Source organism: Oryzias latipes, chromosome 22 (genome assembly GCF_002234675.1).
Source record: "Oryzias latipes chromosome 22, ASM223467v1".
NCBI lineage: Eukaryota > Metazoa > Chordata > Actinopteri > Beloniformes > Adrianichthyidae > Oryzias > Oryzias latipes.
The window spans coordinates 8202031-8214512 of NC_019880.2; the positions used below are offsets into that span (position 1 = coordinate 8202031).

At 37.3% G+C, this 12482-nt stretch overlaps 2 protein-coding genes across 8 annotated transcripts in view; both read left to right on the top strand.

The window, feature by feature from the left end:
• The first annotated feature begins 293 nt into the window (after positions 1–293).
• Positions 294–8467, top strand: atg9a (autophagy related 9A). Of its 4 annotated transcripts, XM_011490102.3 has the most exons (20): positions 294–506; positions 755–815; positions 1222–1367; positions 1460–1503; positions 1590–1654; positions 1778–1927; positions 2708–2849; positions 2958–3098; positions 3187–3307; positions 3448–3623; positions 3718–3840; positions 3981–4168; positions 4787–4940; positions 5242–5421; positions 5511–5723; positions 5810–6030; positions 6121–6238; positions 6332–6590; positions 6737–6882; positions 6966–8467. In XM_011490102.3, the coding sequence occupies exons 3-20, from the start codon at positions 1265–1267 to the stop codon at positions 6972–6974; spliced, it is 2553 nt and encodes an 850-aa protein (XP_011488404.1). In that variant the 5' UTR covers positions 294–506; positions 755–815; positions 1222–1264; the 3' UTR covers positions 6975–8467. The 4 variants fall into 4 exon arrangements, with proteins under 4 accessions (XP_011488404.1, XP_011488402.1, XP_011488403.1 ...); XM_011490100.3 differs by lacking the exon at positions 6966–8467 and having other exon boundaries at positions 6737–6942; XM_011490101.3 differs by lacking the exon at positions 6966–8467 and having other exon boundaries at positions 294–472; positions 6737–6942.
• Positions 8468–9777: 1310 nt separating this feature from the next.
• Positions 9778–12482, top strand: part of LOC111946865 (A-kinase anchor protein 9-like) — a 31952-nt gene continuing 29247 nt past the window's right edge. For 3 of the 4 annotated variants that reach the window (XM_023951919.1, XM_023951920.1, XM_023951922.1), the window contains exons 1-2: positions 9789–9965; positions 11289–11318. In XM_023951919.1, the coding sequence (XP_023807687.1) occupies positions 9918–9965; positions 11289–11318 (78 nt within the window). In that variant the 5' untranslated portion in view covers positions 9789–9917. Of the gene's footprint in view, positions 9966–11288; positions 11319–12482 lie in introns of all 4 variants that reach the window. The other variant, XM_023951921.1, reaches the window with a different exon arrangement.

The following is a 12482-nucleotide window of genomic DNA, read 5'->3' on the forward strand; positions in this document are numbered from 1 at the left end:
TTATTTCTAAATACCTAAAACAGCTTTATGTATTTTTATGGATTCAATTATTATTTTATTACAATATCTTTATTGAAATGAATATACGTCAACTCAATTATGATTTGAGACAATTTGACAGAAATGTTTGTAGTATCACCAATCTACCATGTGGTGGCAGTAGACACCACAGGGGTTTGTCATTGAGACAAAACGCTACTCTAAATCCCCGCCTCCTTAAGCACGTGATTGGCTCAAATTTCTTTGAGTCTGGAATCTCTCTTTCTGATTGGACGGAGTCTCCGTCCTTCAAACCTGACAGGCATCAGTGTTTGCTGTTTCGAAAATGAAACTGGCGAGTGTTTGAGTTCAGCTGGGAAGTCGGAAAATCGAAATTAGGACCAAATCGCAGAAAGAAATTCCTCATGTTTGAGTGACCCAGGGGAAGAAGGAGAACCGGACGGTTAGAGCTTTATGCTGCGGGACGTCAAAGGTGTTTTTTTATTTTATTTTTTTGAGAAAGGCAGGTAGGCCCGCGCTGTCAAAACACGACAACAAAGCACGAACCATTCTGTGTTGTTTCCTTGGTTTGCCTAATCACAGATAATATAATGTAAAAATAAAATGTAGCTATGTCTGTATTTTAGGGTGTGTTAGCTTTAAATTGTTGTTCCCACGATGCGAAATCCGTCTACCTCCTATCACTACGAGGCAGCAAAGGATCTTTGTGTTTTTGTTTTGAGTTTTTTTTGTAATCATTCTTATTTTTCTCCAGCTGGAAATGTGGCCCCCATTCCCTCCCATAGCAGGATGGGTTGCACTACTCTGATAAGGATGTAAGTCAATTTGATTTATTTACCTGCATAATGAAGCATCACACTCATAGACTCATGTTTTCCAGTCTTAGGTTCCTGTTTTGACCCCAAAATGACTAAAAATGCTTGACAGGAAAAAAAAACCCTGATGAATCAAAACTCACATGTAGGAAACAGTTGATCTGACTGGGGTTAAGGGTTATGGTTATAGCATTGTTTAAGTACACATCTTTTAAGACAACGCCCACTTAGTTTTGGTTAAAAGTTTCAAGTACTTTCAAGTTTATTAAAAAAACTGAGACAGAAAAGTATGTAGAAACACCCCCACTGCTAACCTATTAGAGAGAGAAAGTATTTCATTATCAATTAGCTACATAAATCTATCCATCCATTGTGTTTGAATCTCTCTGGGCTCTGTTTTTGACAGTCTGTAGCAGTGGCTGCCCCGTGAGGCCGAAGCTGCTGTCGCCATGGCACACTTTGACACGGAGTACCAGCGTCTGGAAGCGTCCTACAGCGACTCTCCTCCTGGAGAGGAGAACCTGCTAATGCATGTCGCAGAAGGAGCCAAATGTATGACACCCCCTGGGTCAAACGTTAGACAAATCATAGAAACAGAGACTCGTCTTCATGATGTACTAATTTTCAAAACGATTCCATTGCAGCCCACTGGCACCACATAGAGAACCTGGATCTGTTTTTCCAAAGAATATCCTTATACTTAATTGTTCCAACAAATAGCAAATTGAAATTTGTTGTACATTTCCATTCAGACTTTTCCTTAATTACTTTTACGTCTATAACCTCCATCAGAAAAATGGATTCACCTGCATGCTGTTGGGAGAGCTCTTTGAGTTGGTGTACGTATTCTGCCCTTCAGTAGTCCAACATGCTGATTTGAAACCTTTTTATTTTAAATTCCAGTTTTTTTATCTTTCCCCCCTCACCCCTTTATTCGCCTCCGTACTTCTGTTTTTGTGCAGTCAGTTGCTGTTTGTGGTTTGCTTCACTGTGTTCCTTGCCAACTGTGTGGATTATGACGTCCTCTTTGCCAACAAGTTTGTAAACCACACAGATTCTTCTAAAGTCACTTTGCCAGATGCGTTGATTCCTATGGATGTTTGCAGTGCTCGGTGAGTTTGACGCTTCGTTTGTAAAGCTTTTTATACCGAATCATAACTCTAGCACAAATAAATGTAGCTTTAATCACTCGACTCCTAGAAACCAGCTTACATTACCCATCTAAATGTGATTTTGATAAGGTAATGGAATGTCACAACCATTTTTATTCCATCCAAATTTAGGTCTAATTTTCTTTCAAGCTCCTGACATTGGAAGAATCTTCTTTTTGGAAATCTTTCCTTGCAAATGATATATAAGACATGATAATCATGGTCTCAGTCTAATCTCTGCAGCATGTGATGTTTTAGTTTTTCCATGTTCTCTGAACCACTCTTAACAATCTGAGCATCCCAGGTCTGAGCAGGATCATCTCTCAGTATAAATGTATTTGACAAGAACAATTATTGTAGAAAAAGACTAATGTTTGTATTCAAATCAACTAGTTTTTACTTACGAACATTTGCCCAAATACCTAAATCAAGCCTGGATCATAAAACTGTTACCAGAGGCAACCACTATAGCTGTTTTTTTGTTTGTAAGCTTTATCTTTTATCATTAATTGTATAATTTCCCTTGGTTATTAAACCAAAAACTATTTTTAATGATTAATATTTCAAAAAACAAAAGTTTTATCTTGAAGGGACATTGCTGTCTTTAAAAAAAAAAAAGAGTTGTTGTTTTTAGGGGACTTTTAAGCTCTTTGATAAATATCAGATATTTTTAAAGATGAATCAATTTAGTTAATTTTCACATCTGTCTAAGAAAACTGAATTCATTCTTCTTATCCTCAGTATTCGAGATAATGGATTTGTGATCTTTGTCCTGATCATCTCCGGGGTATTTTGGCTCCATCGCCTGGTCAAATTCTTCTACAACGTCTGCTGTTACTGGGAGATCCGATCCTTCTACAAAAACGCCCTGAAGATGTCTATGGTGAGACGGACAAATGTTGGAATTTTCCCACTAGTTGCTGCGGGGACATGAGATGTTAACAAGCCGTAGTGCCAAACCTCTTACAGTTTTGGTGCTTTTGTGCTTCAGTCAGAGCTTCCCTACGCAACATGGCAGGAAGTTCAGGCCAGGATCATAGAGATTCAGAAGGAGCACCAGATCTGCATTCACAAGAAGGAACTGACAGAGCTCGACATTTATCATCGCATCCTCCGCTTTAAAAACTACATGGTGTGTACATTTGTGGTGGAATCGTAGTGAGACCTGTGTATGTTTTCAGTGACTTTTATAGCAAACTTTTATTCTTGTGCTTCTTCAGGTTGCCATGGTGAATAAATCTCTTCTGCCTGTGCGATTTCGACTTCCTGTTCTCGGAGAAGTTGTGTTTTTCACTCGGGGTCTCAAATACAACTTTGAGCTCATCTTCTTTTGGGGCCCAGGTTTGTTTGTTTGTGACTTTTATTTTAAAAGTTTCATGTTGGTTTATGACTCATGTAAATGCATCAATGTATTAAGGTCATGTTTACACTATTTACAGGTGAATAAAAGTTCTATTTATGCTGTTTTTGTTTCCCTGTAGGCTCTCTTTTTGAGAATGAGTGGAGTTTAAAGTCAGAGTATAAGAGAGGAGGAAACAGGCTTGAGCTTGCAGACAGGCTGGCATCCCGGATTCTGTGGATTGGAATTGCCAATCTGCTTCTGTGTCCGGTCATTTTGGTTTGGCAAATTCTTTATGCTTTCTTCAGCTATACTGAGGTAAATCATTTCCACCCACCAAAAAATAAACAGGAGTTTTTTAGTTACTTAGCTGGTGATTATTTTGAGCGTTTTTGTTTGTTTATGTGTGCAGGTGATCAAGCGAGAGCCCGGTTCTCTTGGGGCAAGATGTTGGTCTCTCTACGGTCGGTGTTACTTGCGTCATTTTAACGAGCTGGACCATGAGCTCATGTCACGCCTCAGTAAAGGCTACAAGGTTACGGCAGACTGATTACTGCAGACTTGCTTATTTAGTTTGTTTTGTTTTTTACATCTATACCATTGTCTTGTTCTTGCTTATAAAGTTCACTATATTCTTCATTTTCCCTGTTCATTTTGTGTTCCTCTGTTTTTCAGGCTTCCTCTAAGTACATGAACTGTTTTCTTTCCCCGCTGCTGACAGTTGTTGCCAAAAATATTGCGTTTTTTGCTGGATCTCTTCTGGCCGTTCTCATTGCTCTGACCATCTACGATGAGGATGTTCTTGCAGTAGAGCATGTGCTGTCATCCATTACTCTGCTTGGAGTGTGTATCACCATTTGTCGGTAAGGATCAGTTTGCCCTTTCAGATTTTCCTATCAGTTATTTTGTATTCTTTTTTTTTAAAGCTAAAGCTGGTTTGTAGTTCATTTTGCATTACACACAGTCAAATACTTAAGCAACAGTATCATTTAACTAAGGAAATCTTAATTCTATTTATTGGGATATCCTTTTATAAGATTTGAGGTCTAGAGGAAGACCACAGAGGAGGTTTATGGATGCAGTAAATGAGGACATGAAGGTGCTAGATTAGAGGATGCAGAAGATCGGGTTAGATGAAGGAAGCTGATTTGGCGACCCCTGAGGGGAAAATAAGAGGTATTATTATTAATCTCATGTTGGTTTATTTTCTAAAAGTGTTCCCAATTAATTAGTCATTTAAGAAAATTATTTAGATCTAAAGCCTTATTGTAAAAATCTTTTGAAATTTTAAAGTTTTAAAGATGCTTTTATTTTTCAGCTAATGAATAATCTAAAGTCACAAATTGAAAAGGAATTTTTTAGGACTTTTAGACTAAAACTTTGTTTCTCTGTATCTGTAAATTGATTTTTTGTTTAATAATCAAAAAATAGTGTTAATAGTTCAATAACGTCCATGTGGTTGTTGGTATGTTTCCCTACAGATCTTTTATCCCGGATAAGCACATGGTGTTTTGTCCTGAGCAGCTGCTGCGGGTCATCCTGGCTCACATTCACTACATGCCGGACCACTGGCAGGGCAATGCGCACAGATATGAGACGCGAGACCAGTTCTCACAGCTCTTCCAGTACAAGGCAGTGAGTTAGAAAAGCTCTTGCAACAAATATCAACACACACTGTAAAACATTTGACTTTTGTGGCTAAGTGACAGAGCTTTCCAAAAGGCATTGACAATTTTTAGATCCTTTTCGGGTTAAGCTTTAAATGAGGTGACTCTCATGAACCTCTTTTCTTTCATTAAAAACAAGATAGGAGTCAAATGAACTATCAACATGTAAAAGTTGGAGAGTTTAGTCCTAATTTCTTCTGAAAACTAATCTTTTCTGGAACATTTCCGTTTATATTGTTGCACTATTTTGCTGTTTCATTTCCTTCCAGGTGTTTATTTTAGAAGAGCTGCTAAGTCCTGTGGTGACTCCCATCATTCTCATCTTCTGTCTGAGGAGGAAATCTCTGGAGATCATCGATTTCTTCAGAAACTTTACTGTAGAAGTTATTGGAGTCGGAGACACTTGCTCTTTTGCTCAGATGGACATTAGGCAGCATGGACATCCTGCGGTGATTTTACTGATAAAACTCAATTGTTTTTTTTAAACTATAAATTGTGGCATGTCAAGATTAATTGTTGTTTTATTTTCCTTTATTAGTGGATGTCGGAGGGAAAGACGGAGGCCTCTATCTACCAACAAGCAGAGGATGGGAAAACAGAGTTATCGCTGATGCACTTTGCCATCACCAACCCACACTGGCAGCCTCCTCAGGAGACCACACACTTCATTAGCCAGCTGAAAGAGCGAGTTCACAGAGAGGCTGCAGGGGCCCCTTCTGAAACACATCCGCTCTCTCTGTCAGAGTCTGAAGTAAGTCAAAAAACTAAGATTCAAGCATATTTGTTTGAACCTAACCCTTTCAGAGGTATAATGCTCTCCTTTTCTGCATGTCACAGCCAAGGAGCCTTGTAGCAAACCTCTTAGCAGGACCCTCCAGTCTGGCCTCAGTTCATTTTGGTTGTGACAACTCTTTGATCAACCATGCAGTGGCTGGCAGTGATGGAGCATCTGCCTTGCGTTCCCTTTCTCCTGTCAGCAGCAGTCTTCATCTGAGAGGCAGTCTGAGTATGGCTCAGAGAGCTAGTGGCTTCACTGGCAAAGCAATGAGTGGTTCAGGGTGAGCAAATCTGCTAATTTGGCTGCTTCTTTAGTGCACAGCTTGTCCGGTTTTTATATTTTCCTCAAATTTTTCTACTTCTTTCCTCAGAACTGATGCTCACACTGTAAGCTCAGGCAGCAGTGCATGGGAGGGCCAGCTTACTAGCATGGTTTTATCAGAGTACGCCTCTACTGAGATGAGCATTCATGCACTTTACATACATGAGGTAAATCCCCTGCCGTTTATGAATATGTCACTCATTTGATCAATCGTATTACTTTTACCGGTAATCCCCTTCGTTGTGCCTTGCTCCCTGAAGCTCCATAAACAACAGTCTCGGGGTGAGCTGTCCCGCCACACGTGGCACAGACGAGAGAGCGACGAAAGCAGCGACAGCATCCCAGACGAAGTAAGAAGCGACCACAATCCTCAGTCGAAAAGTTTCCCCCGCTCGCACACTTTTCCCACCGTGGTGTCCAGCCCAAGTGCCACTTCAACTTCAGCTAACAGCAGTAAGCCCAAAGGCCAGGAGGAAGAAAAATCACAGAGTCAGCGGCGCCACAGTGGACCCGCCACAGGTATTCTGTGCTTTGATTATAAACAGCTTTTTCATTTTTTTAAAATGTTTTTCTTATAGAATTAACCGAACAGTATTTAGGTGGTATAAAGATCTATGAAAAATCCTGGCACTTCATCATTTTTTTGTCTTTGTAACTGTTTTTAGATCATTTCAATGCGGTGGGAAGACCAGTAAGGGTGGCTCGTGTACCTATGGGTGGATGGGCAGTAGATGGTCAAGCAGCACCAAGACACCACGAGGCTGTGCCTGAAGAGAGTTCTGAGGATGAAATGCCTCCTCACATCCACAAGGTTAGCACCCTTAATGCAATAGATATAACTGCTTTGCTTGCATGTGCTGGACCTCAATAAATGCTCTCTTTGTCTCATTTCAGGTTACGTAACCCAGCCATTTGTGGCATACTGTTAACCCAACTCATCCACATCCTGGTTCAGATGTTTCCCAGAACTGACATTTTTTCTGACAGAGATATATACGTGCAATGTCTGCCATCCTTCCAAAACTCAAGTGGGGTAGCCGTCTGTCTACGTTTTTGCAGGATTGGAAAATGCAGTTAGCTCATGTAATGATCTTAATTTTCATATCAGCTCTAATTACTACAGCATTTCAAGCGGCAGAAAAACCAGACACATTTTAACAAAGAAAATCATGGAGCTTCTAGAATTGAGGGTACACAGAACTTCTTTTTTTATTATTATTGTTTTGTGTAAAACTGTTAAAATTAAATAGGGGCAGGGTATTGTACACAGCCTGTCCTCTGTCTGTACTTGCTTTTTGCCTCATCTTTTTCCCCCCAAACATTTTGGATGTTTACTGATATTAAATCTACATGACATTTGAATCTGTGGCTGCACTAGTAAATGTTCTTGGCTGATTAATTTAGCTGAAAATCCTTTGGTGTGGAAATATGCTTTTGTAAAAGATAACTGACACAAATGTTTTTTTGATTTTACATTAATCACAAAACAGATCATGGATCTAATACAGGGATCTCCAAACTTTTATGCAAGGAGGGCCAGATTTGGTGAAGTGAAAACGTGTGAGGGCTAACCAATCATTCTTTGAATCCTATTTTTAGAATTAAATGCAATTGAACTATTTAATGAAAAACAGAATGCCAGAATTTGACCAATCACTGTCAAGAAATCGTACACACAATTTTTAGAAAGTGTTCGGGGATCACATATAAATGATCTCATGACAGGAGCCTGAGTTCCGATAAATTTTTGAACGCGGGCCACATTTGGCCCACGGGCCGGACTTTGGACATGCCTGATCTAATAAGATTCACACAACTGTTTGGCTACATTCTGTGTCCTCTAGTCAAAGAATTTCATTTTTAGCTTTTACTTTTACCTTTCAAAGGACTTTTTTCAGTGGTTTGTTTAAAGGTATTCTTATGCATGTCATTTTAATTTTGCCACTAGAGCAACTGCAAATTCAAGTGCATGAACATTTGCTCATTCATCTATTTGAAAGAGCCACCCCACGTTCACTTCTTTTATAATTACTTGACGTCAGATTTTATTTATATCATTCTTTAAGCCAATTGATGTTGATGGATGTTGTTGAAAAATTAAGCACTTTAATGATTTGTAAATCAAGAGAATGCGACTTTACATTTTATATTTTCAAATACATATTTTTAAGTTATTTTTACCTTAAAAAAGGAGTGTCATGATACCCGACAGCTGTGAGTTAAGTAAACTTGGACAGAAATAGGGAAGCATTGGTGCATTTCATGTAAAGGGATTTGATGGTTAAGGATGCAGTGATTTATTTTATTTTATTTTTTAAATATTATTGTTTTATAAATCCTGTATGATGCCATTTTGTACAGTTGTGAATTCATCTATTAAATGCACTGCAACTTTGTTTTTCTTGTCTAAATTATTGTATTAATCTCAAATTAGATAGGAAGTCTCAATTATCCTCATTTTAGATTAAATGACAATAGGTTGTTAAAAGTACCCCTCTGAAAAACACTACTATTTTATCGATGAAAAATAAGATTTCACCTTTAAAATGGCTACTATTAAATTTCATGTTTGTTGAATCAAATGTGTAAAATTCCCACTACCTTGGTGTGGGATGCCACATATCAATTACAGAAAAAACAAAATTACATTAAAATGTGTTCACCTGGCCATAGTTTGTCTGTGCATTCACAAACTACTGTATGTCTTTAATTTTGGCAATTCCGGGCTTTTTGCAACTGTAAGGATCTTTTAGATCAGTTTAAAAACAAACTTTACATACTTTTTTATGGTTTATAAAACAATATTTACCTTCAGTTTTTTATTTTATTTTAATATTTAATTTTAGGCAATGAAGCATTTGATAACTATTGGATTAATAGCATACATAAAGTCTATCAGGAGAAAGACACATTAAAACTTAGACATTATGTTTTTTTATTATGGTCTAAGAAGTCAGGCCTTATTCTGCAAAAAAGGTATGAACTAAATGCAATGCCTTGAAAATCTCATCTAAACTATGTAAATAAAAAGAAAATCCTTGGCAGCAAATCTTTTTGCAAAACTATTATCTCTTTAAATGTTGTTGTTGTTGTTTCCCTTTCGGCTTTTCCCATCAGGGGTCGCCACAGCGAACGAGTCGCATGGTAAACTTGGCAATGTTTTACGCCGGATGCCCTTCCTGACGCAACCCTCTCAAGGCAACCGGGCTTGGGACCGGCACGGAGGTAGAGAGGGGAACAGGGAGCAGCCCGGATTTGAACCTGGGTTTCACGGACGGAAGGCGCCGCAAACCAGCACGAGCTAAACCGGCTCCATCTCTTTAAATGTATATATTTAATATTTAAGTATAGAAGGACATATTCAATCATATATTTTTTTTTAAATAGAAAACTTTGTTGATCCCACAAAGGAGAAAACAGTCATTAATAACAATTTACTATTATTATTTATTATTATTATTATTATTATTGTTAAAGGGCCTAACTTTGAATTGGCTAAATCAGTCGTCTGTTAAAATCCGGCGGCTCAATTCACTATCCTTATTGGTTATTAGTGCTCTACTTCTGATTGGTGCGCAGTACAAGGAGAGTAAGTTGTCCTAGTATAGTCTATTTTAATTGGCTGAAATCAAAATATATCGCTATTTGATTGGTTCTTACTTCCAAACAAACCCGATAAGGGCGGAGTTGAACAGTCTTGGCGGCCATATTGAATCTTATCTATTGACAGTTGTGTGTAGCCATAGAGGTTCAAACATTGTTGAGACAAGTTATTTTGATGTGCGATTTAACTTTTTTATTTTCCTTTGAACAATGTCCTAACTGGTAGCCTTATAAAATCAAGTCATGGATGAAGATGAACGGCAAAGGAAGTTAGAAGCTGGGCGAGCTAAGGTTTGTGAACATTGAAGACATGCTAACACATTAGTGCTAACGGCTAGCATCACGTTTATTTACCACAAAGTTATTCATTTTCAGGGGTTATTGTACCCTTTTAATAACACACATAGTTGGTGCATTACAATTGTTTGCTTGCCGATGTCCTCTTCGGGAAATCGGTTTACTTGCTTGGGTGGTTGGCTAATAAATCGAATGTTTTCTTATGAGTTAAGGGTAATGTTTTGCATACAATATATACATTCACTAAGTTCCTAAATAATCGAGAAATCTTTTAAGCTAAAAAAACAGTTCCGAGTTTCCCGAATTTTTTTGTGCAATTTCATCTGGACTTTTCATAGTAAAAACTTTGGCGTGAGCCTTTATTAGACGATTATACCAGGGGTCTGCAACCTGCGGCTCTGCCTGGACTGGAGGCTTTTATTTCTCCATTGTGGCTCTTTGGCCTGGAATAAAAATGCATTTTGAATAAAAAATGATTTTTTAATTACTTCCTTTGTTTTAGTTAAACAGGCTTTGTCATATCTGTTTAGAATTTTATCATGGCATGTAACTTGGTTAAAAGGTTTAACCTACTTTCAGAGTGGATGATGTTATTTGACACACTGTATTTTATTTTGAAATGAACTTGTATGAGCTGCTGTCTTAAGTAAAAAGAAGTTAAAATTGTTACAAATAAAATAAAAACTATGTTGATGTTCAATTATTGTATTTAAAAGCTAAATTTTTTGAATTAATATTTTAGTGGCCACAAAAACATAAATAGTGTAGTTTTTTAACAGAGAAAGTGTGATTTGTGGCTCTGGCTGGGTTATGGTCTGTAAAAACCTGGGCCAAATGGCTCTTTTAACATCAGAGGTTGCCGACCCCTGGACTAAACTATCCGTAAATTATATTTGAGCAGAGCATAACTTTGGAGTCAAATGGAAAAGTAAACTGTAGGAAAACTTAACTTAACTGTGGTCCAGTCTTGAAAACAGTAAATTACCTTTATAAACGTTATGGTCTTCATCTTAACAATGAATTCAAGTGTATTAACTGTTTTGCAAACATTTTTATTTATTTATTTTTTTTTTGCATTTTCAATCTAAAAGGGACATTTATAATTGGCAAACAATTAAGAAGATATGCCTACTATAATTCTATGATCATGTTGATAATAATTTTACTATATGCATACTTCTCAAATTATTTCATTTAATATCTATCCTGTTAAATATGTAATGTATAGCAGTGTGCCACATTGGTATATCATATACAATTTTTAATCAATTTACACAAATATTGTGGGTTTATTTTTGTTTGTTTTTTGTAAACCAGAGTTCTTCTATTTTGCAACAACGCCAGTCAGTAAGTATTGACGATGTGTGTGGTTGGCAGAGGGATTTACAGTTGCAAAGCAATAGAACTTTATTTCTTAGTCTTCTGTCCTTGTTTTTTTTTTCTTTCTTAATCATTTTTTGGGATGCAGACCTGTCTCAACACCTTCATTCTGAATTTATGTGTGTTCAAATTCTTTGAAAGATCTTTGGAACTGACCACAAATGGAAATTTTTGATGATACATTAAGTCTCACAATGTCATGTCTGGTCAGTCAATGAAACATTGGTATCAATTTTGCTTCAGTTTCATAACATTGTTTCAATAATAATTAATTAAGAAAGAAGCAGAGAAATATTCAGACAAAATGGTTATTGAGACAGGCCTACTTAGGAAGATGCTAAAATTGCTTATTTATGTATTTTTTTCTTCTGCTTTATTCTTTTCTAAAATGATGAACTTGAAACAGAAACTTACCATTTATGACACACGTCACTTTACCAAAATATTTGTGTTCACATTATCAGCGATGTTAGCTGGAAGGAATTCTGTCCATTTAAGTAGTAACTGCTGTGTCACTGAAATGTGCGCTTTGTAATGCTGGTTTGGAGCCATCAGGTGGTGCACTGGGCTCATGAGATTTCACGAGGTTAAACTAATGTGCTTTAGCCCGGCAAATGATGTTGCTATGGTAATGTAGACCTGAAGGTTGCCTTCTGTTTGTTCTGTTAAAATCTCTTGTTCTGTTTTGTTTTAGGCGTCACAAATGTGTAAAGATTAGTTAAACACAGACTAGAAATGTGGCCTGATGAATTCAGAAATGTTCTTGTTTAGATTTTATCAACATGGGAGCAGCATTAAGCTGCCTGGTTACATCTGATTCCGCTGGAGTAAACTCTGAATGTCAGTGGTGTGGAAATGGCCTTGGGCTACACACAGCTTATCAGGCAGATGTCTCTCTACAATTTGATATTCTATGGCAGCCAGTGTGATGGCAATATGGAAGCAAATATACAGCAATTGAGTTATTTTCTTGGTAATTAAAGAATAAAAATACAAAAGTAATAGTTCCTCTTTGAAAATTCAATTCATTCAACCGAGAAATTTTTTTTTTGCAAACTAAGAAGGTCTTTCAAGATTGATGTGGGAGTAATAAATAAAGTAATAAATGTTTATCCCACGTCATCTCACATT